The 25,924-nt window shown below is 40.1% G+C and overlaps 1 protein-coding gene across 1 annotated transcript in view; it reads right to left on the reverse strand.

The window, feature by feature from the left end:
- LRP1B (LDL receptor related protein 1B) overlaps positions 1-25,924 on the reverse strand; it is a 2,076,109-nt gene that overhangs the window by 525,841 nt on the left and 1,524,344 nt on the right. The window contains exons 38-41 of the mRNA XM_089653623.1: positions 23,435-23,561; positions 21,345-21,496; positions 20,915-21,039; positions 14,286-14,657 (exon numbers count right to left, since the gene is read on the reverse strand). Of these exons, the coding sequence (XP_089509749.1) occupies positions 14,286-14,657; positions 20,915-21,039; positions 21,345-21,496; positions 23,435-23,561 (776 nt within the window). The remainder of the gene's footprint in view (positions 1-14,285; positions 14,658-20,914; positions 21,040-21,344; positions 21,497-23,434; positions 23,562-25,924) is intronic.

Raw genomic sequence — 25,924 nt, forward strand, 5'->3', positions numbered from 1 at the left:
ATTTGATAGGAATGAAGATTGATCAATGGGAGAGGGACTGAGAATGTGCACTAAATGCTCTGGGTGTACCAGATCACAGTACTTAACAGAAAATACATCTTTTTCCTGCTGTGTGGAATTAACCACACAGTATTTGGAACAATCAATATTTTCTTCGTTGTCTGACTTCAAGGGGCACTCCGAGCAAAACTGAAAATTAGGCTTTCAGATGTGTACTAGGAGCATAGAGAATAGTCTTCATGTTTTAATCTGGGGATTGTTGTAATTCACCAGTCCACCCCACTCCCTTTTATCTGAAATCTGGTGATTAGAGAACCCTTAGGCCTCCAGCACACTGGGGCTTTTATAAACATTTTTCTCCTTGCAGTAGAGAAGCAACTTTAAAAACATGCCTAAGCCGCATTTTTTCAAACACGTTTAGGTGCATTTTAGCATATCAAGTGCTTGGCAGTTTTTTCATTTTATTGGACAGAACATTTTATTTACTCTGGCCATTGAAATGAATAAATGCTCAAGCACTAAACCCTAGCACTTAGGCGTGTTTAGGAGCATGTTGGAAATTTTTCAGAAAAAATGCTCCTCTTTTGAATGCATGTTTTCATTCTGCCTGTAAACACTACTGCCACTAAATTCCTGTAAACATCTGTGTGTGCATGGATACATAGGCTAAAACAGAGGGGCATTTAGAGGCAGAAAAAAAAAACTAATTTTAGGGTTACAGGGAGGGTTAGTGTTAGCTTTACAATATAGGGTTAGTGTCAGCTTTACAATATAGGGTTAGTGTTAGGCTTACAATATAGGGTTAGTGTTAGCTTTACAAGGTAGGGTTAGTGTTAGCTTTACAAGGTTAGGGTTAGTGTTAGGGTTACAGGGAGGGTTATTGTTAGGGTTACAATATAGGGTTGGTGTTAGCTTTACAATATAGGGTTAGTGTTAGCTTTACAAGGTAGGGTTAGTGTTAGGGTTACAGGGAGGATTAGTGTTAGGGTTACAATATAGGGTTAGTGTTAGCTTTACAAGGTAGGGTTAGTGTTAGGGTTACAATATAGGGTTAGTGTTAGCTTTACAAGGTATGGTTAGTGTTAGGGTTACAGGGAGGGTTATTGTTAGGGTTACAATATAGGGTTAGTGTTAGCTTTACAAGGTAGGGTTAGTGTTAGGGTTACAGGGAGGATTAGTGTTAGGGTTAAAATATAGGGTTAGTGTTAGCTTTACAACATAGAGTTAGTGTTACCGTTACAAAGTAGAGTTAGTGTTAGGGTTACAGGGAGGGTTAGTGTTAGGGTTACAGGGAGGATTAGTGTTAGGGTAAAATATAGGGTTAGTGTTAGCTTTACAAGGTAGGGTTAGTGTTAGGGTGACAAGGTAGAATTAGTGTTAGGGTTACGATATAGGGTTAGTGTCAGCTTTACAAGGTATGGTTAGTGTTAGGGTTACAGGGTGGGTTAGAGTTAGGGTTACAGGGCGGGTTAGTGTTAGGTTACAGGGAGGGTTAGTGTTTACAGGCAGAGTTAATGTGAGAATTAGTGTTAGAGTAATAGAGAAGATTACAGGGAGGGTTAGTGTTAGGCCTACAGGACGGGTTGGTGTGATAATAAATGTTAGAGTTACAGACAGTGTAAGAAATAATGTTGGAGTTACAGGGGGAGTTAGTGTGAGGGTTACAAGGAGGGTTGTTAGGGTTACAGGCAGGGCTAGTGTGCGGGTTGCAGGGACAGCCAGTGTTTAAGGATTAATGAATGTTAGAATTTTTCCCTGATGTAAATTTTGGTAATTTTAGGTGGCCATATTAGGTTAATGATGTCACAAGCACCCCTGCCCCTTTGTGTACATCAGCTGTGGGGTGCAGAATACACCCAGGGATAACCCCTCTTCACCGCCGTAGCTCATTGGCCCATAAAGGACAGCTGACTTCTGGTATTCGGACCCAAATCTGTTCAGGGCAAACACAAGCTCATCCTTTTTCAGAACATATATCATCATTCCTTCCCGTCTATCAAAACAGTATTGGGTTTCAGCACATTCAAAAAAGCTATCTGATTTAACTAACTTATCAATTGCTTCCTCTATGTGTAAGAGGTAGGAACACTTTGAAGTCCTTGCATGATTCTGACATAAATAGGGAACAGAAGTAGTTTAAATAGGTGTACTACTTGCTACATGTATATTAAAAAAGGTGTTCATTCCACTTTACAATTAGAAGGACATTGTGTCTTCTGCTCTGGTAATTGTTAGGCATTTACAATTACTTCCCCTGTCAGTGTACATTTTAATCATGGAGACAAAAACTGACCTTCCTTCCTGCTCTCTGTGCAGATATGGTTCGAAGAAAAGCTGCTTCTTAGACAATATACGCCGTTGTATCTTCTTGACCCATCCCAACCCAACAAACAAAACAAGTGCTTCTTTCCAAGAGTATTCGCAAGCTGTGATGAAAGCATTTGAATAAAGACAACTGAATGATCTGAATGATACCTTGTATGGCCAAGGTCAGATATACACTATATCTATATATTTGACTGTTACATCTATAGACAGTGTTTCCCATTTTCTGTAATTCTATGCAGTTACTTTGATCTACCTCCACTCATTGCAAGTCAGTCTGCTCAGACAAAGTGGCAAAGTAATTATGGCTTGAAGAGAAGTCCTAATGGGTTTTCATCAGTCTTATTTTTTTTTAAATTTTAAAGGGATAGTTAATGTGGAGTTAGGCTTTAACTTCAACCAATAGAAAAAATAAAAAACTTGTGTAATTAAACAGCTGTATAAGAATTATAGTTTATAAATTTGTAAAAGTTTGTTTGGGCCAAGCTGGACCAAAAATAATAATTTACTGCACTAACAGGTGCACTTGTTGGGTACACTGTATAAACTATACATAGCCTCAGCTACACATAGTATACAGCACGGGATTCTGGCAGTGGAACAAGAACTTTTCGTCCCATTCCCAGAACACAATAGAGGTGGGCTGAGTGCTGCTCAGCCATTCCGACTGATTGCCTAGTACCATGCCCTTCTGATCGCCTAATACCACGTCCTCCTGATCGCCTAATACCATGTCCTCCTGATCGCCTAATACCATGTCCTCCTGCCCCCCCTGTCATCTACTCTACTGCCCCTCTGTCCTCTGCCCTGCCCACCCCATCCTCTGCCCTACTAATCACTATACACTGGTCTTCATACCACTGACTTCTGTACACTTTCCTACATCCTGTTGACATCTATACACTGCCCTACATTCTAATGATCCCGGTACACTCCCCTACATTCTATTGACCTCTGTACACACTGACCTACATCCTATTGACCCCAGGAACCAATTAACCTACCAGCATGTCTTTGGAGTGTGGGAGGAAAGCGGAGTACCCGGAGGAAACACACGCAGGCACATGGAGGTGCCATGGCTGGGATTCGAACCAATGACCCAAGTACTAACAGGCAGAAGTGCTAACCATTTAGCCACTGTGCTGCACCCAGGATGTAGGGCAATGTTCAGTCTAAATTGGCACTAGTATGTGTATGAATGTAAGTTAAGGACATTAGATTGTACGCCCCTTGAGGGTTAGGGACTAATGTGAATGTACAATATATATGTAAAGTGCTGCGTAAATTAACGGCGCTATATAAGTACCTGAAATAAATAAATAAAATAAAATCCTACTAAGCTCTGTGCACTGGCCTAGATACCTACTGACCTCTGTGCACTGCCCTAAATCTTATTACCTCTGTACACTGCCCTACATCTTATTAACCTCTGTACACTGCCCTACATCATATTGACTGCTGTACACTGCCCTACATCCTGCTGACCTCTGCAGACTGCCCTAAATCCTACTGACCTCTGCAAACTGCCCTACCTACTGCTGACCTCTGTGCACCTACATCCTACTGACCTCTGTATAATGCCCTACATACTACTGACCCCTAGACACTGTCCTACCCACTACTGACCCCTAGACACTGCCCTACATACTACTGACCAATGGACACTGCCCTACATACTAGATACAGTGACCAGAACTCAGGGCAGATAGCCAGGCCCTGAAACTAGTCAAACAAATCAGCCTAAAGTACCAGATGTTCTGCTTTCATGTTGGACTCCATCATCCGCCTTGTAGAGGTGACCAATTACTCCTCAGGCATGAACAAATTTTAGAATGAAAGTGAATGCTGAGTTTCTCACTGAAGTTAAATTTTAAGGTAGGATAATTTTTATTTTTACAGTAACATTAATTTTATTAGCTTTTTCTTCATGCCATCTGTGCTTTTTATTGAGGGCTTGCTAGTTCATTTCTTAAAAAAAAAAAAAAAAGGGGGGCACAGCACCCCACATGTTGTCCAGGTAGATCTCTACATTTCAAAGGTTGCCTACCCCTGCTTTAATGGCTGTATTAGAATTCTTTATTTTTTTGGGGGGGTGGGAATTGGTATCTAAGTTATGTTCTTATTATCCTGTTATTTGTTAAAAGCTGAGGTCACAACTCTCCAAAGAAAATCATATGTCTCAAGCAGGAGCTTAGAAGGGTAGTAGGCTTCTTAGCAGTAACTAGTGCCTGATATCACCCAACCACCACTCCTCCTCCTGTAGTCTTAAAAGAGCTTACCTAGTTAATTAGGTTGGAAAAAGACACTTATCCATCGACTTTAACCAAGTGAAAGGTTCTTCAAGGTCACGATAAAGTGAGGAAGATTTATTCAATTGAAAGTAGTAGAATAATTATCTTTCTTAACCTGCTCTCTTATATCAATTATTATCCTGCCACTAAGTCATTGTAGACAGCAGAAAGGACAATCTTTCTTCATACCTCTCAACCATGCCCCCACAATCTCAAGCTCAACTCACACTGCACTTCAGCTCTGTAATAAGGCTTTTGTGTGGATTCTCTCTTGCAAAGTCAAGCTTCTTTGAATACATCTTAGGCCTCATGCACAATGGATGTTTTTACAGCTGCTCATAGGGGCATCTGGAGGGTTTTTTTTGTTCTGTCTCTAAACTCCCCTGGATGATAGCCTATTTGTTCATGCACAAATAAACTTTTAGAGGTGTTTAGTGGCAGGAAACCCACTACCAGTGCATCCAGGAGCAGCAGAGTATTGGCAAAAAAAAAAAAACTCTTGACACTTCTAAACACATGTAAACATGTCTAAATGCACATTACCGCTAGGTGCATTTATCTCTTAAGCATTGATTAAATGAAATGGGCAGAATAAATTATTTATTCTGGCCAATTAAATTAATAATTGGCCAAATGGTTGGCGTAGCTAAACGTGCTTAAACTAATAATATACACTTTTACAAGTGTCAGGCGGTTTTTGTTTTTTTTGGCCAAAATGCTGATGCCTGGAGGAAAGGCTTCTAGAAGAGTTAAGAAAACCTCCTATGTGTATGAGTCCTTAACTAAAAATAAGAAAAGAAAAATTGATAAATCCCTTGCAAATTGAAGCTTAACTCCATGTGAACAACTACATACCCACAAGCAATACATACAGTATATTGGAACTGTGTTAGCCGCCAAAGGATTTGTATTTTATTTTATGCTACTACACAGCTGTATCACACAGTGCAGCCCTGCCTGACACAATGGGAAGATTTTTCTTTACTGCAGTTAAAATTGAACTCCAGGCTATAAATACAGGTGAAACTCGAAAAATTAGAATATCGTGCAAAAGTTCATTTATTTCAGTAATGCAACTTAACCTCCCTAGCAGTCTGATTATGTCTGTATTTCTGTGCTGAAAGCGGTAAATTTTTTTGCATGGAAATATGTTTTTTTTTAATTGTAGGCCTGTAATTTTTAGGAATAACTCACTGAAACCTATCCGAACGAGAGTCTAGTAAACATCCCGGGTATGGTAAAATTTGAAACAAGAAATCATAAATTATAATTTAATAAATAATCATAATAATATAATAATAATAAATTTAATTCAATAACATAATCAAACCAAAAACACTGAAATTTGAAATATAGCGCCAAGTTTGCACATCACTGAGCAAAGTCGCAAAATCGTTTTCAGTGTTTGATGACGAATTTCCCCACGAATCATTATCACTCAATTCTGCAAGTGGTTTACTATCGCTGTTCTCTAGCCGGTCTAAAACCGCTTTTGACCTAAAGGGACGCTTTTGGATGCCATGGACATTTCTCAGTTTCCAGGCAGAAAGAACAGTAAAAATGCAGGCAGGGCACAGGACAAAGCACTCGGGACAAAATGTATGTGAAATGGTTTGATACAGTAATGTTTTACTATGTTATTTTAGTGTATTTAGTGAATGTCACTTTATGTCATTTTCCGATTTCCCGCCGTTCCGTCCCCCGTCCGTCCCGACGCTCGCAGGGGACGGAACCCAGATGACAGATGCCGGCATCCGCTGCAGTACATTACAGGGGACACTGAAAGAGGGACATCGCGGGAGCGCAGGACAAGGTAAGCGAAGAACAGATGCTGGAGCAGCGCCACATGGTAAGCCCGAGTGTAGCTCGGGGTTACCGCTTTTGGTACTGAAACCTTACCCTGAGCTACACTCAGGAATACCGCCAGGGAGGTTAAAAGGTGAAACTAATATATGAGATAGACTCATTACATGCAAAGCAAGATAGTTCAAGCCGTGATTTGTCATAATTGTGATGATTATGGCTTACAGCTCATGAAAACCCCAAATCCACAATCTCAGAAAATTAGAATATTGTGAAAAGGTGCAATATTCTCGGCTCAAAGTGTCCCACTCTAATCAGCTAATTAAGCCATAACACCTGCAAAGGGTTCCTGAGCCTTTAAATGGTCTCTCAGTCTGGTTCAGTAGGAATCACAATCATGGAAAAGACTGCTGACCTGACAGTTGTGCAGAAAACCACCACTGACACCCTCCATAAGGAGGGAAAGCCTCAAAAGGTCATTGCAAAAGAAGTTGGATGTTCCCAAAGTGCTGTATCAAAGCACATTAATAGAGTTAGTTGGAAGGGAAAAGTGTGGAAGAAAAAGGTGCACAAGCAGCAGGGATGATCGCAGCCTGGAGAGGATTGTGAGGAAAAGGCCATTCAAAAGTGTTGGGGATTTTCACAAGGAGTGGACTGAGGCTGGGGTCAGTGCACCAAGAGCCACCACGCACAGACGGATCCTGGACATGGGCTTCAAATGTTGTATTCCTCTTGTCAAGCCGCTCTTGAACAACTGCAAGAACACACTGCAAGATGCTTGAAGTCCAGTGTGAAGTTTCCACAGTCTGTGCTGATTTGGGGAGCCATGTCATCTGCTGGTGTTGGTCCACTGTGCTTCATTAAGTCCAGGGTCAACGCAGCCATCTACCAGGAGATTTTGGAGCACTTCATGCTTTCTTCCACAGACGAGCTTTATGGGGATGCTGAATTCATTTTCCAGCAGGACTTGGCACCTGCCCACACTTCCAAAAGCACCAAAACATAGTTCAATGACCGTGGGTTTACTGTGCTTGATTGGCCAGCAAACTCACCTGACCTGAACCCCATAGAGAATCTATGGGGCATTGCCAAGAGAAAGATGAGAGGCATGAGACTGAACAATGCAGAAGAGCTGAAGGCCACTATTGAAGCATCCTGGTCTTCCATAACACCTCAGCAGTGCCACAGGCTGATAGCTTCCATGCCACGCCACATTGAGGCAGTAATTGCTGCAAAAGGGGCCCAAACCAATTACTGAGAACATATGCATGCTTATACTTTTCAGAAGGCCATTATTTTTTCTATGTACAATTGTTTTATTGATTTCATGTAATATTCTAATTTTCTGAGAATGTGTATTTGGGGTTTTCATGCGCTGTAAGCCATAATCATCACAATTATGACAAATCACGGCTTGAACTATCTTGCTTTGCATGTAATGAGTCTATCTCATATATTAGTTTCACCTTTTAAGTTGCATTACTGAAATAAATGAACTTTTGCATGATATTCTAATTTTTCGAGTTTCACCTGTATATACTCTTAAATCTGTTCCACCTCCTTATAACTTCTATTCTAAATACCCTTTAGAAGATGCTTATACTTACCTATTCTCAGGGTGCTCTGGTCTGGTAACATGATCTACCCAGCAGCCAGATTCAGGGGAGAGGAGAGAGCACCGAATACAGATGGAATGTCTGGAGGAGTGACGTCAACCATCAGCTTCCTAATGGGCATTCATTGTCGGCTGTCCCTCCTCTCCCCTGATGCTGCCGCTGAAAGCCAATCATGTGACTGAACAGAGCACCACGAGAATGTTTGTGATTACTCTCATCTGCTCTGAGTTTTACAGGCTGTGGGTTTGGCTGCTTCTGTAAAGTAGTGGGCTGGGAGAGTCAAATCAAGATTCCAGCTGTACATAGCTGGGGGGGTCTATTCTGCTACAAATTCTTTGAGAGCTAAAAGTGGGTTTTCATTGAGGATCCAGTCTGGAGGTTTTATTGAGGAGAGTGTCTGCCTGAGTCTGGAGGGAGACATCCAAATCTCAGGGACACTGTGAGTACAGACCTGAGAGAGGGATCCTAGTGACTGTTACTGCTGTTAACCCCTGGCACAGTAATATTAAAGGTTTGCTTGGCCTGGGGCATTGCTTGTGGTGTGCCGGTGCTGTCCACTTTCTGTCCTACTGCTGAAGGGACAGTTCTGAGACATGGCTGCAAAGTGAATAGTGTACTGACATTCTTGTTCTGTATTTTGGAGTATCCCATGGCTTCCCTAAGCCCAATCTAAGTTTATCTGTAATAAACTTTAAAAAAGCAGCCCCTAGACTGTTTACTGAACCAAATGAGTGAATGTTGCTGTTTGCCTGGATGCCACTACACTATTGGAAAAAGAAGCTGGGACAAAAACCAGCAGCCCTTGTGAGGGTGAGTGCTACATTAGTATAGCCAAAAAGGAGGAAGAGGGCAAGAGGAAGTGGCAAGGGAAAAGCCACAATCAATGCTTTTGTGTCTTCTTATTTTTCATTGCAGGTGAAGAATAGATTCCAAGCAGAAGCAACATGCTGTCTTTGAGTTTTTGAGGATGAAGGGATGCAAATTGCCCAACATCCACAGAAGGCTACAGAATGTTTACAGAGACACCATTGACAAGAGTCACCAATCACAAGACATTGCTCTCTCTCTATAAATATCCGTCCTAAAGAACTCAATGCTTCTGCTTGGAATCCATCCTTGGTCTGCAATAAAAAAGAAGAAGAGGAGTTACTATAGAGGAGGAGTTACTCTACCAACATGTGAAATTTGAACAACCTATGTAAGATAATAAAAACTTTTTACTCGTGTATGCACTACTTTCAGAACAACCCTCATACAAAGGCTTTCACATGACAAAGGAAATTTGTGTCTATTTAATATATATTTGTATTTCATTTATTTAATTTATTAATGGTTGATCATTGTTTTTAGTGATCCAGTGCCAAACTTGTTTACTTATGTTTTTTTTCTTTACGATCCATCTATTAATTTAGTGCATTTTTGGGGGGAATTAGGGGGTGGAGTTGAGCCTATATCCATTTCTAAGTGTTTTTTGAGAGGCTTTCACATGACCAGTAGAACTGGGACAGAGCATGGAGACCGGTTTTATGAACTAGAATACAGGTCAATCAATCCCTGTGGATGTCATCTTATTCTGGCACTGCTGCTGTTATTCAAAGGTTGCAAGTAGGGAATTGTTTTGTAAAAGATGCCATCAAAATTCTGACTGGAGTTCACGTTTACAAACAAATACTTGCCATTTCACCTTCCTAAAAAGTGACTGAAGTTGCCATTAAACATGAAAAACCTTTTAGCAACTATACTGATACCTCAGGGAAGTTACACAATCTTATCACTTCACTGGAGTCTCGGTCTTCTGAGTCACAAAAGGAATATAAAAAGATGTGTAAAAATGATGGCCTTGCATGAAAAGCAACAAAGCAATACTGATAAATATTTCACAAAATAAACGGTAACCTTAAATATGTATTGTTTAAAGTAATATCACCTATTTAGAATTAAAGTGATATTATTGTAACTATATTGGTAAAGTACATCTAAAGGTTCCTGTATGACAGTCTAAAAAAGTCCCAAATCCATTAATATGTTATGCAAAAGCCTCATATAAAAAAGAAACACAGCACATTGCTGTCAATCTAAATGGCTATGGCAGATGTAGGCAAAGCTATTCACTTATAGGGCTATCAACTGAGCCAGCATCTAAGCAGCTACAACAGCAGCAAGCAGTGGTGGGACAAGGTCCTTTAGCACCAAAGGCAAAAATGCCCCCTGCACATGAGATGTGAACTATTTCAGCAGCATAGGCTGCAGTATATTACCTTTTTGATCCCCCCTACTACTGCTGAAGTCCCCAAGGCAAGCCGCAACCTAAAGCCTACCCAGGGGTCTCCAAAACCCAGACCACTATGAGATTTTATCTGGGCCGCACAAGGTCTGAGTATCCTTAGACTAATTGCACAGATTGGTAGGGTTCCTTATCAACTGAGTGAGAGGGGAGTAGAGACCAACAGATCCAAATCCTCAATCTACCGTAGTTGTTCTTCTAACAGGATGAACAGGTAGTTACAAAATATGTCAAGACTTACCTACAAAAACAAGAGCCAGATCTTAGTGGTATGTGCAGCCTATATCACATACTGTATGAGATTTTATAGTTTGATTCAATTAATAAAGGGAGAAGTGATCAGTAGGACAGAGCCCTGTAATGCTGGCAATGGGGTCTTTGAAAAATGATGTAGTGTCTGCTAAAAGATTTTTGATTTTCCTAACCAGACAACACCGAATTTACATACTGATTTTCGTCTTCGATACATATCTGTGATAGGCAGCAAAAAAAACAAAACTTTATCATAATAATTTTAAATGATGTGTACAAAATACATAAAAAATAATTGTGCATATCAAAGTTTCCACATGAGCTTGGCAACATATCGGCATTCACTGGTCTAGTTTACAAATGAATGCATTTTGTTCCCGTCTTATTTCTGCCTGCAGTACAAGGCTCAGACAGAGCTCTACATTCCAATGTGTCCTTGCCTATTCATAGATTTGTAAAACAAATTCCAAATGTAAAGCTCTTTGTCGATGCAACATTAATGAGTACATGATCCATGTCTCAACAAGTTGATGAGCATCTCAAAGGCGCAGAACATAACAAGTCCTTCTGTTTGATATTAATGCAAGTCATGATAGTATTACAACATATCAAGTATATAAGAAAATACTGACTTCCAGTACACCCACAGGCTAAAAAACAATATATGTGTGTGTATATATATATATATATATATATATATATATATATATATACACACACACACACATATACTGTATGTATATACAGTATATATACTCTTTTCATACAGTCATTAAAAAATAAAAGATACACAAATAAAAAAAAAAAAAAAATATATATATATATATATATATATATATATATATATATATATATATATGATAAAAAAGGATGCAGTGCTAAAATAATTAAAGTGAAATATGTGCAAGCGCCAGCAGGCGTAGAGGTGAAAATAAAGTGAATTGTCCAATTATGACGTGTAAATGGTGAAAGCAATATTCAATACAAAAATATAGTCATGTGACTTTTGATGGTGAATATAAAGTCCACTGAGGTAATAATCTGTTTCCGCGAATTCCGTGATTTGAGCGATAAGAAAATGGTAATGTGAATGCACTAACCAGAAGCGCATTCTTTATGCGGCCATCTTTGGATTCTCTCATATGCCAGACATTGCCAGATGTGAGTGCACTTTGTTTACTACGTATTACCCATTCAACCCAATAAAATACTGCACTATCAAGTACCTTTTTTGGCTTGTTATTTCACGAGCCTTTTAAGGTGAATACCCCCCATGTTCACTGTTTAAAAAGCCAGTTATAGACCTGGGCAGGTGATCAGTTTTTTCTTTGTATGCTTTGTAGGTTCAGTGGGTGCACTGGACTCCGTAGCTGCCGTTGTGCAATATGCTGGGTGTCAGGTGCGCTCCCATAACCTTTTTAATGAAGGGTGGGGCTCCCCTCATGTTTATCTGCCCTTGTTTCTATCCATTTGAATGCATGTGCCTCTACTGTGAGGACTCTTTAGATTTGTAGAGTTAGGACCACAGATACTCAGGGTGCCGTGACGCGGCTCTGTGGCTTACGTATGTATTTGCAAATGTGTGCTAACTAAACCCCTGTTTTTAAACGCATGTTTCTAGACAGGTTAATTTGGTTTTTGATAGTTGGCTAACTGGCTGATAGTTTGAACTGGCTTTTCTTATCCCCCTTTGTTGATAAGATGTATATATCCTTGTTCCTTGCCAATAATAGCCACTATTAGATTGGGGTAGGCTGGCAAGTTGAACTGGATAGTTCTACTTTTTTTGAAATTTTTCACATAGTGACAGCCCCCCATGTTCACTGTTTAAAAAGCCAGTTATAGACCTGGGCAGGTGATCAGTTTTTTCTTTGAATACCAACACATGCCTTTTGGGTCCCTGTCCTTCGGTCATGTGCATTTGAGGAGATGTCCCTGGAGAGTGTGCGTAAGGTCCGCTAATCAACTTGTATGCTGACGTGTGCCAGATGATTCTCTTGGTCCTATCCAGATGACTATGACGGGATATACCTTTTACACAAATGCGAATAAAGAATGCTCTTATCACTCAAATCACGGAATTCACGGAAACGGATTACCTCAGTGGACTTTATATTCACCATCAAAAGTCACATGACTATATTTGTATTTAATATTGTTTTCACCATTTATACGTCATATTTGGACGATTCGCTATATTTTCACCTCTACGCCTGCTGGCGCTTGCACATATTTCACTTTAATTATTTTAGCACTGCATAATTTTTTATCAGATTTTTAGAGGGTAGGAGGTTATACCTTGATGCTAGCAGCTTCAAACCTAGCGCTCATTTTATATCCCATGTTTTATATTGTTCTATTGGTGCTATATCATTTGGTAAAATCACATGCCTTGCCACATACAAGAGTCCAAAAAAAATTGTTTTTTTCCTGGCAACTCGACCATGCAGCTTATTTTTGTTCAAGTATCATCATCTTGTACTCCTTGAAAAAGGATAATTTATGATATAACAACATTTTAATGGTACTCCAACAACATCTCTCCACTTGGCAATGTCAATTGGTAATTGTGTAATTGATCCTGACATATGGTAATTTTAAATCAATGACAAACAGCCTTCCCAGCTCTTTTACCACCCCAGCCAGCAAGTGCTGAATATTGTGGTTTAGTATTCTGTAAACATTAAAATTTCATGTTTTAAGTTCATATTATTACATAATTGTTAATACTCCTATGCACAATAACTATATAAGCTTAATACAAACTTCTTCAAACTGAGAATGGATTTTATTCAGAATTACAAACCTAAAATATCTTTATCTATATCACTTTATAGATGAAAAGACACTATGAGATTTTTCATTTTCAGGAATATTACCGGTATGTTAGGCATACAGGATTAATATCAGAGTGCTGGCCAGGATGACTAGAAGCTTTTAAGTAATCATCCATGAAAGGGTGCATGTAAATGATGTCACTATTGATGTTTATTTCACAATTTTGTCTTCCTACCTGTAACCACATACCTCTGATGTGTTTCTCCCCTATTGGTCTTGTTCTTCCTCTACAATTAAGCCCAATAAGGGTGAAACCCATCAGAGGGGCCAAGCAACAGGCAGGGACTACCAGTAAGACGGTTTGGTGGATTAAACATCAGAATTACAGTATAGGTCTGAAGCCATTCTTGGATTGTTGTGGTGGATGCAGAGCAAGGATGGGTTCTTGAGGACAAGCACCTGGCTCACCGTAGAGCAGAGAAGTATGTTAGGGTTTACAATACATGTAATACATGTACTCACAGATGGGAAATGCAAAAGGAATCTGAAACTAGCATCAGCATGATCCAAAAGCATATTCTTGTGTATCTGAAATCAGCTCTTCTGGAATAGAAACACCAAACCTCCCTAACAGGGCCCCTTGCCACCTTTGGGTCCAGTAGCAACCCAAAGTACATTCTTAAACACATTGTGTAGTGAAGAAAAATGACTGTCAGTAGCCTGCAATACTACCTTCAGGCACCATCAAAATGCTACTTTAACTGGCTGCAAGACATCAAGAACAAATTCTATAAACTTAACAATGATAAAATGTATGGACTTTGGACCTGATTTCATATTCAATGTTTTCTGGATACCCATAGAAAAGCAAAGATTTTACTCATACACTTGTGTGCTTGGTTACAATCCAAGATAGGAACCCAACTAGGCACTTACTTTCAACAATGACTTTTCTACTTGTCCAATCATCATTGATCATTTGTATGTTTCCATAATGGGCATCACTGTAGAAGATGCGGTTAGTGCCTCTCTCATTAAATTTGTAGTCAAAAGCCAAGGAAATTATATTCTTAAAATACTCCGGGTTTTCATACGGCTGTACAGGTGAGTTGAGGTTGTTTTCGTCAGAAAGGTGAATGCTCTTTAAAACCGTTCTCCCCGAGTACATCAAATAGCCCTCGTGTTTCAGACAAGTAATCCCATTTTTGGCCAGATATCCATGAGCGCAGGCACACGTCCTTTGCATATTCCCTCGGTACAAGCAAAGTTGTTGACATCCACCATTGTTCTTAGCACAGATGTTGGTCCCTGCCAAGAAAGAAAATAAAACAATTTATTCAGGCATTTAGTGGCTGTCTTAGTTCATTGACCAACTTTACAGGGTTCTTTTATTATGTCTCCTGAGGATTATCCCTTTCAGGGTTTAGATTAAACTGAATAATATCTTTGAGTGCCAGAAAAGTGCTTTTTTTTTTTTACAAATTTATAATCCTCTAGGTTTAAAAGTTGCTTCAAAATGAGGAACTATGGTAAACCAGTTATTATGTGCATTTGTTACAGAAGTCTATGATACCTTCATTTTTAGTCTTCTTCCTTAAAGCTGTACTCCAGACATAAGTAAATGTGGATTGGTATTATTTTAATTAATACATCATTAAATGTATTTTTTTTTGTAATTCAAGCAGTGTAAATATCTGAATTTGATTTGGTATCAGTCTCTTGTTGTCGTTGTATAGCAGAGCTTGGACAGTTGGAGGGAGAAGTGGCACAAGGAGCATACTGATAGGAGAAGAGAATGCATTGACAAAGGGATGAGCTCATCAAGTCTGCTGCTTCTCCTTTTCCTGTCCAATCAAAGGCAGGGGGAAGGGACAAGACCTATAAGTGTTACTAAACTGCAGTAGAGAGAAATCAGGTATCCTGCTGTGCCAGACAGTGTTGTGGTGTATAGCAGGCTGTGAAAATCTCAGAACTGGTTGGATGGAATATAAATCCTTTAGAAGATAAAATGGCTGCCTTATACATATTTATTTGGTGTATTTAGTTGTCAGTGGACATATAGTAGTTCACAAATTAAAATTACATATTTTTTCCATCCTTATGAGCTGTCCAGGTAAAGAACATTGTCATATTAAGTTTGGTATGGCCATTTTAAGTCATTTTCTACAACATCCGAAACACAGAGCATAGATGCTCTGTCCCAGATTAGCTTGAAAAGTCTCACATCTTGGATCTCAGTCCCAATGATTCTCTGTTCCAAACAATGTCAGGGCAAAAAGAAGAAAAAAAAAACATGGGTAGGTGTGCATATCTCTGCAATACATGCACATTTGCCCACATTTATGCCTTTTAAAATCCTGCACGTACAGAAAAATATTGTACTGTACCTGCTGACCTTCCAAAAAAATGCCCTCAGCTCCTCTTTCCTGTTGCAGACTGATAACACACAGTATCATATGGACCGAAATTGCAAGACATAGGAGGACATTTACAAAAAATGGAGCACTCAGAATCTGATACAGCTGTGCGTGGTAGCCAATCAGTTTCTAACTTCAGCTTGTTCATTTAGACTTTGACAATAAAACCTGGAAGCTGATTTTACACTCTCCATTTTCAGTAAATCTCCCCCATAGTATCCACCCTCTCCAATAGCCTTTTGCTAAACTCAATCCTTTCCCTACTCACCTCATCTCCTCAAGATAAGAGTGTATGTGTTCTGTAGTCCAAGATAAGAACTGGGGGGGCTCATTGGAATCCTTGAGATAACAAAACAATTTGCACAGGACAGCTCTGATTTTCTGACATGATGAACAAGTATTTTTGCACTTACTAAAATGATTGTTATTATTATTATATTATACACAGCTTACAATCTAAGAGGGCGGGGCTGGTGGTACAAAAGGTAATAACTATGGGGGGATGGACTGGTAGGAGGAATAGAAGATTCCGTTATTAGCTGAAGGCAGGATAGGCTTCCCTGAAGAGATAGACTTTCAGAGATCACCTAAAAGTGATTAGAGTAGGTGATAGTCTGATAGATTTGGGTAGAGAGTTCCAGAGGATGGGGGAGGCTCTGGAGAAGTACATAACAAATGTATGTACAGAATAAAACAACAGATATAAAACATCAGTTTAATCATTTATAAAGTTTACAAAAAGAAATAAATTTGACTCAAAGACAACATCGTTTTTCCCACTGAAAAGGTGCTGTAAGCTTTAAAGATTTACAAGGAGCCCTGCTGAGAAGCAGCAATTCGGGAGGTGCCGTGCCTGAGCAGCAAACATTGGAAGGCAGCAATTTCAGTTCAGGAGAATAAATGAGCAAAAAGAGGAAGGCGTCCAAAGCTCAACTTCAGATTTCTGGGAAATAGATGCTTTGTCACACTTCTTGAAATCCTTTATTATATCTGGTGTTTGTACAAAGGCCATGGTTACAAAATTATACCTGAGGGATACAAACCATTTGACATCGACCATGTTGTCTTAGAAAGCAATATCTCTTTAACCTTGAATCTGCGCCAAAGTGATGATTTAGAGCTGAAGGTTGTGTATATAAGCATATGTGCACTGATTTATTCTTGTCACAAATGTATGTATTTGGCTGTGAACCAATTCAGGGTCCTCAACACAGACAATATTCTGGGATTTGGTCCTTCTATTAAAGTGGAACTTTACTCTCTCAACCAACATTGGCTATTGTTAATCCTTACAAAACAAATACAAAAGGTAGTAACTGTGGGGGATGGACTGGTTGGAAGAGTAGAAGATTTCATTATTAGCTGAGGGCAGGATAGGCTTCCCTGAAGAGATAGGTTTTCAGAGATCGCCTAAAAGTGAGCAGAGTAGGCGATAGTCTGATAAATTGGGTTTGAGAGTTCCAGAGCATGGGGGAAGCTCTGGAGAAGTCCTGGAGATGAGCATGGGAGGAGGAGACAAGGGAGCTAGAGAGAAGGAGGTTGTGGGAGGAGTAGAGAGGACGGTTTGGGTGATATTTGGAGACAAGATTGGTGATGTAATTTGGGGCAGAGTTATAAATGTTTTTATATGTTATTGTTAATGTTTTGAATTTTATTAGTTGGGCAATGCGAATCCAGTGAAGGGATTGGCAGAGAGGGATGGCAGATATGGAACGGTTAGTAAGGTGGATAAGTCTGGCAGCAGCATTCATGATAGACTGAAGAGGGGATAGCCTGCGATGAGGTAGGCCAATGAGGAGGGAGTTACAATAGTCAAGGTGAGAGATAACCAGGGAGTGAATAAGTTGCTTAGTAGTTTCAGAGGTTAAGAACAGGAATATCTTGGATATGTTGCGGAGGTGAAGTTTATAAGATTTGGACAGTGATTGGATTTGGGACTAAAAGGAAAGATGGGAGTCTAGGATTACACCTAGTACCCTGGCATGAAGGGAGGGGCTGATGGTTGTATTATTGATCTTGATGGAAAAGTCAAGGGAGGGGGCACCGGCTGGAGGGAATAGTATGAGTTCAATTTTAGAAAGATTGAGTCTGAGGAAGTGGAGTGACATCCATGCGGATATGTCACTTAGTAGGTTAGTAATGCGATAGGAGACTGAAGGGGTGAGGTGAGGAGTAGAAACATAGATTTGTGTGTCATCAGCATAGAGATGGTATTTAAAGCCAAGAGAGTTTATCAAGTGACCAAGGGAAGAGATGTAGATGGAGAAGAGAAGGGGTCCAAGGACAGAACCTTGGAAAAAGAGGGAGTGGAGAGGAGGAGACAGAGTTATAGGTAACACTGAAGTGGTTCTGTGATAGGTAGAAGGAGAACCAGAAGAGAGCAGAGTCTCGGAGGCCAAGAGAGTGGAGTTTTTTTTATGAGGAGGGGATGGTCAACTGTATCAAAAGCCGCAGAGAGGTCAAGTAGTAAGAGTATAGAGTAGTGGCCTTTGGTTTTAGCAGTTAGTAAATCTTTAGTCGGTTTTAGTAGGGCAGTTTCAGTGGAGTGTAGAGAGCGAAAGCCAGACTGTAAAGGGTCAAGAAGGTTGTTGTCTGTGAGGTGGGAGCTCAGGCGATTGTAGACTAAGCGTTCTACGAGTATAGAGGTAAACGGGAGCAGGGAGATGGGTCTTAAGTTGTTCAAGTTGGTGGGGTCCAGCGAGGGCTTTTTAAGTATGGGAATGATGTGTGCATGTTTTAGAGTAGCGGGGAAGGCACCATTATGGAGGGAGAGATTGAAGATATAAGTAAGGGAGCATAGGATAGAAGAAGAGGGTGACCATAGTAGTTATGAGGGGACAGGATCCAGGGGGCACATGGTGAGACAGGCTTCTGAGAAAACTTTAGTGACCTCTTCAGTAGTAGCAAGGTCAAAAGAGGAAAGTGTTGAGGAAGGTTTAGTATAAGATATGCTAAGTGGGATAGATGTCTGTGCAGTAGAAATGCCCCTACGAATTGCATCAATCTTATTTTTGAAATTATTTGCAATCTCGGAAGCAGTGAGTGATGTACTGGGTGGAGATGGAGAAAGTAGAGAGTTAAAAGTAGAGAAGAGACGAGGAGGATTGCATGACAAGGTATTAATAAGAGTGACAAAGTAGGCTTGTTTGACAGCATGGAGAAAGCAGATTTATATAGGGTGAATGCTTGCTGAGATTTGGTTTTACACCACAATCACTCCAGTGCGCGACTATGACACTTAAGATTTCTGGTGTCGTTAGTCTGCAACGCTTGTAATGGTCAGGGCCTGATACTTTGTGCAGTTAGAGAAGCAAGTGAGTCTAGTGTGGATGAGAGCGAACTGTTGTAGACAGCAGTGGCCAGGTCAGGGCAGGACAGAGGAGAGATTCGGTCATAGAGGCGGTCAGTTACAGAGTGGAAAAGACAAGGGTTTAATTTGTGTAGGTTTCTGCGGGTAATTGTTTGCTGCTTGGAGGGATAGGTGTTAGAAGTTGAGGACACTGTGAAGCTGATGAGATTGTGATCAGAGAGAGGAAAGGGGGTGTTTGTGAGGTTGTAGGGAGTGCAAAGATGGGAGAAAACAAGGTTTAATGTGTTCCCACCAGAATGAGTGGAGGACTGTGTCCATTGAGTTAAGGCAAAAGATGAGCTTAGGTTGAAGAGATGGGATGTAGGTGGGTTGTTCACATTAATGGGGAAGTTAAAATCTCCAAGAATGATAGTGGGTATTTCAGAGGAGAGAAAGTAGGGTAAGACACCTGTCCAGGAGGCTGGTAGATCACTGCAATCTTCAGAGAAATACGAGAAAATAGCCGAATGCAGTGAGTCTCGAAAGAAGAGAAGGATAGTGAGGGAAGGTTATGGAGGACTAGAAGCAAACCAACTCCACCTCCTTTCCGACCACTGGGTCTGAGTGAGTGGGTCCAGAGAAGGCCTCCATAGGAAAGTGCTGCGGGAGAAGTAGAATCTGCTGCTTGAAGCCAGGTTTCTGTAATTGCTATTAGGTTAAGGGAGTGAGAGACAAAAAGGTCATGGACAGAGGTGAGCTTATTATAGACAGAGCGAGCATTCCAGATTGCACATGAAAAAGGGAGTGTGGTTTTTAGGAGCAGGGGGATTGAGATTAAATTGAGTGGATTGTGGCTATTCCTGGAGGAAGGAGGTTGCCTGATGAGGAGGTTAGATACCGGAGGACCAGGGTTTGAAGAGATATCCCCAGAGGTTAGGAGAAGAAGGAGGGTGAGGAAAGTAAGGTGGGAGTGGGATGATAGAACAAAACAATTTCAATTTTGCATTTCATAGACCGAAAAGGAAAAAAAAGTTAATTATTTAGAGTTTACATAAACTTAACAAATTTGCAATAGTTAAATGTTCCTTCAAATGTGTTTTATTCTGTTCTTGCAGCTATTAAAAGTAAAACATATGTAAGATATGCTTCATCCATTTAAAGCCTGTGTAGCTAAAATTAAAAACAGGAAAATCAGCACAAGGGACATAACTTACATTCAGTAGAAAGTGTCTCTTTCTCTTCTTTTACTTGAAATTCTCTTCTGTCCCTAGCCACCCACCCCCGCCCACCTGCTGTTATAGTATTCCAGTGTGGTGGGGGTTTCTAAAACTAAGGGACAGTCAAAGGCTCTCATCTACCTAGCTGCTCCATTCATAGAAGCCATACTGTAGCTTCTATGAATGAAACAAGAATGAAAATGGATGGTGGGCAGATGATTGATAGTTCCAATCTCAATTTATAGATTATAATACATTCATAGAAGCTGTAGTATGGCTTCTATGAGTGGTGCAGCTGGATGGGAAGGGCAAGCATAGTCAGGCTCACTTGATGAGCTCATTTGTTGTATTAACCATCACCACAATTTGGGGATGGGGGGGGGGGGGTGCATAGAAGAGAAATCAGCAAAAGGACACATCCTACTGGCTGTAAGTTATGTCCCTTTGAGCTGATTTTTCTGTTTTTAATTTTAGCTACATTTAGGCTTTAAATACTACTAGCATGATGTTTTGAGAGAGCATAGCACGAGTACAATGACAAGGCTTTGTAAAGTTGATCAAGAACAGAAATTTGTTTTTAAAAAAATGCATCGGCAAATCTGACAGCATTAGCTTTAAAACAGACAATGCAAAGCTTCAGACCTTTCTCTCTGGCTCGGTTAAAGACTTTCACGTCCTTTAGATTAATCCCAAGTCCTGTTCTCATGGTTACAGCATCCGTAGCATCATTCTTGGGGCCCCTTCTGATAGATCCATTGGAGTGTGCTCTGCCAAAAATGGGAGAGATTTACAAATCAGCAATCCTGGGATAACTAAACTCAAACAAGTCATTAAAAGGCAACAGATATCTGATCTCAAAGACAGTGTAGGAAACCTACTTCTGCCTGTGACATTGATATGGTTTGGCTTTGAATATCGAAAGTGCCTTTTTATTTTTCATCTTCGGGAAATTGCCGCGCTCCAGGAGAGCCTTACTGTGACCTTGCTAAGGAATGGCTAATCCTACAAGGGTGAAGCAGCTGGCACAGAAATCACATTTTCCGACTGAAATACTTATGGAAAAATAAATTACCTGTCAGACCAGTAGATGTAAGCCCCGAAGACGACAACGGAAAACATATCCACATTGCTCCCTGACAGCACAATCTCCCGATTCCGACCACTCTCAAGGTCGATCCTTTCTATCTTGTCCGTGCGGGCATCGCACCAGTACAATTTGTTTTCCTAAAGATCAATTTCAGAGTAAACTTCAACAATCTCTTTTATTTGCAGGAGTTCTTTATTAAGAGAATAATGGAAAGGTAAAGGGAAGGTGTGTGTGGCCATAAAAATTTTAAGGAGAAATTCCAGACAAACTGAATAACCACAATGGTTATGTTTAAACTGTTGTATTCAACCAGTATTGCTTTTCTACAAAATACATTTCTATTATGCCCTGACCATCACCTGAAAGTTTAAATTAAGTATAAAGTGCATTTGCTCCGAAAATGAGAAGAGCAGATCTTTAACATTTGGCACATAACTTTCAGTGGCTGTTTTTTTTTTTTCAGTGTTAAAAATTTGGCTTATTTTAGGTAGTATTTTTGCTGCTTACTGTATAATAACCCAATTGTATTTTTTTTTCTGTGATATTTGGAAGAGTATACTTTGTGTGATGTTGGTACTCTATTCACACTTGAGCTGAGCATCTTTGTTTGTTTTTTAGGTGCTTTTTTTACACAGGCATTCTTCAACACTTGTATTGAAGCCTACTGTAGCCAAAATGAGTTGCTCTACCCCCAAAAAAGTGTTTTTGCTTTTTCAAAGATAAGCTTCAATTGATACCACTTTCAGCTGTAAACAGGCACCACTGAATATAATGGAAACCCTTGCTGAGTGTTAAAGCACTTCTGGTGAAGCTTCAAATCTTTCAGGTGTGAACAAGGCCTTATGATTGTGTTGGTAATTAGGTTCCAGTTTTGGAGCAAGGTTCAGACTGGGGTAAGGTTTACGCATTAGGTTAAGATTAGTTTTATGGTAAACGTGATTTGTATCTGTAAGCTATTTTCAAATGTAAAAGTAAAATGCTGACAATTAGTTGAAACCATGAGATGACTAAAGAGCCTCTTTTATGCCCCTTTCTGGTTTAGATTCATTTTGCTCCGGAGCCCTTTATCTTCATAGCTAAGCTCCACTGACAGACATCACCTTGTCCGATGAAAGTGTTCTTATTGACAATTCAGTTAGTCTCAATGGACAGAGGAAAGGCAGTTGGCAAGGCATAATTATGAAGTCAGGGAAAGTCAAGCCTCAATAACAAAGTGAAACTGAATGAAAGAGGAGCAGTGTTTCTGGCCAAAAATGTGATACTAGGAATCTTGTGATGTTTGCTCTAAGGTGGGGCTTTTAGCCTTCACTGTTCAAAATTAAGTACAGGTTCATTTTAACTGTCAGATTCAGATACATTAAATTCTAGGGGTTCATCAGTTGTATAACACAATCAATAAAAGCTATTGCAAATTAAATTTTAGACCATACACCTCCTCCACCAAAACACAAACCTAGATGTAGATGATTGACATGTTGGGGCCGATTTGAGTGAAGATTCACTTCAATTATCCAATCATTTTTGTTTATTTCATCTTAACATGACTGAGTATATACAGTGAAAACTGGTACAATTTGATGAGTAAACATTCTCTTAGTAATTCAGCCCAAATGAGTTATGCCACAGGTTTGCCTTTCTGCAACTCTTCTAGTGTCACATTGCATGGGCAGTGTTGGACCAATTCATGGTAGAGTTAGGTCATGCAAGTAAGCAAATCTGGGGCTCCTGAAGAAAGTATAGCCTGAGGCAGGTCATACATATGGCTATCTTAAGGCAATTTCAATAACTTTTAGTTGAAAAAAACTGGTTAATCAAGGCAACCTACCTTTAACAGTTCCTATTGAAATTGTGATAGAATTAAAAGGGACAATGGTAGGCAGGTTTGATTGTTATCAAAAATTGTCTAAACATTGCCTGAAAGATGCACTGTGTGGTCAAAATTATGGAATAGGTGTTTTAATCCTATTGGTAAAGCAACTATATTACATAGAAGGAATGAATAACAGGCTGACATTTTTAAAGTTATGAGTGAGAACTGCCTGGAGAGAGAACTTTCCATTGACTAAGAGACATACCTCATAGTCCACCGAAATGCCATTTGGCCAAGCAATTCCTGCATTGACAAGTATTGTCCTTTCTGATCCATCCAGTCGGGCTCTACTTATGCATGGGGTTTGCCCCCACTCAGTCCAGAAAAGATAACTGCAACCAAGAAAACGTAGCAAATGTAGTAAAAGAGCATTTGCCAACAAGAAACAATCAGACTTCACAAAGACCACCATCCCATTCTCCCAACAAAAGCAGAGACAATTAAACCATAGATCATGCACATACAAATATTGTCTACAAAGTCCTTAGATATCAGTACCATGCAAAATGTTTATTTTGGTTTAGATACAACATGGAAGGTCTAGTGTCTCTTTCACATTTTAGTGTCACCTTTGTTCCTGTTTGGTAAGTTTCCCTTTCTAACAAAGAAACAAAAAAAAAACATTTTCTGTAGTTTGAGGAAGGGTTAAAAATTCTGGAAAGTTTTTACTGCTGCTGTGCCAGCTTTTCCTGACAACAACTGCCCCTCTTTTTTTGTTTTTGAATCAAAGTGACAGAAACGGAAAAAAAAAAAGGAAAATCTCGCTAGTAGGGTCACAGACAGAACTAATAACAGAGATTCTAACTTTTATGCACGGTTTAAAAAAAAAAAAAAGATGAAAAAAGAAAAATGGCTGGAGCAGCTGGTTAGGTTTCAGTGCAGAAAACAATGAAGAGTTGAGTAAAAATTCCCAACATAACAGAATCTTGAGCAGCAGCTTACATGGACTTAACTGAACAACAGATGGATAGTCTGGCTCCCTGCTCTAGTTATTTAGACCACTGGAAGTTTACTGTACCTTACCTTGATGAAAGGACTCCATTCTTTCCAAACTATCCTAACATTATATGCCACATATGCTTTAAGCAGTACCATGGCATTAGCCCTGCATTTAAGTATTTGTAAAGCCAAAATCTTTTTTTTTTTTTTTTTTAGAGTAGGGAAGCATTTTTGTCCCATAGAAGAGAACAACCCTTCACCTTCTATCCCATGGATACATAAGGAAGGGAGTTGTCACCACAAAAAGTGTTCAATTGAAAGGTTTCCCCTTCAAATAATTTTTGTGATCAATATCTTTGTTATCTATAATACAATGTATTTATGAGTATAAATATTAGTTTGAGTATGATTACTATCCCTTCTATGATTATTTATTAAGAATATTATTTCCAGTATATTAACATTTTAATGCTATCATGCCCTCAATAACATGCAAATCCATTCCTCAATTTTTAGATTATACTTAACAATGAATTTATTATTCATATAGAATATATTATAATATAGGATGTACTGTATATAATTTCTTTATCTACATTTGCTCTACTATAGCATTGGTGAAGGAGGTGAAGCTACAGCCCCAAAAACATGCTGGATTTACAAACAATCTGTTTTTGGAATAAACTTGTTGATTAGTTGATTATTATGTTATGACACTTCTACAAATCTACATTCACTCATACCTATCACTAAGCAAGGTGATTGTGGACATCCTTTGGTGTGGAGAAACTGCCAGCCTAATGTTTACATTCTCTATATCTACACTACTATCACACTAGTATTTAACCACTTGCCTACCAGGCACTTATACCCCCTTCCTTACCAGGCCAATTTTCAGCTTTCAGCGCTGCCGCACTTTGATTGACAATTGCGCGGTCATGCAACATTGTACCCATATGAAATTTTGATCATTTTTTTCTCACAAATAGAGCTTTCTTTTGGTGGTATTTAATCGCCACTGGGTGCTTTACTTTTTGCGCTATAAATTAAAAAAAGTGCAAAAAATTTGAAAAAAAAAAAAAGTTTATTTGTTTCTTTTATAAAATTTTTCAAACAGGTATTTTTTCTCCTTCACTGATTTGCGTTGATGAGGCGGCACTGATGGGCACTGATAGGCGGCACTGATGGGCACTGATAGGCAGCACTAAAGGGCACTGATAGGCAGTACTAATGAGGTGGCACGGATAGGCGGCACTGATAGACAGCACTAATTAGGGGTCACGGATAGGCGGCACTGATATGCAGCACTGATAGGCGGCACTGATAGGTGACACTGATGATGGGTACTGATAGACGGCACTGACTGGCATCACTTCTGGGCACTGACTGGCGGCACTGACTGGCACAACCCCTGGGCACTGACTGGTGGCACTGACTGGCAGCACTGCTGGGCTGCACTGGTAGGTGGCACTGGTGGGCAGCACTGGTGGGTGGGCACAGGTGGGTGGCACTGGTGGGCACAGGTGGGTGGCACTGGTGGGCACAGGTGGGTGGGCACAGGTGGGTGGCACTGCTGGGCACATGTAGGTGGCACTTCTGGGCACAGGTAGGTGGCACTGCAGAGTGGCACAGGTGGGTGCACTGCTGGGCACAGGTGGGGGCACTGCTGGGCACAGGTGGGGGTACTGCTGGGAACGGGTGGGCGGGGCTAGTGGGCGCACTGCTGGGCGGAACTTGCGGGTGTCACTGCTGGGCA

The sequence above is a fragment of the Staurois parvus genome, unplaced genomic scaffold, assembly GCF_062004578.1.
Source record: "Staurois parvus isolate SC_StPar_1 unplaced genomic scaffold, SC_StPar_1.0 ptg000716l, whole genome shotgun sequence".
NCBI lineage: Eukaryota > Metazoa > Chordata > Amphibia > Anura > Ranidae > Staurois > Staurois parvus.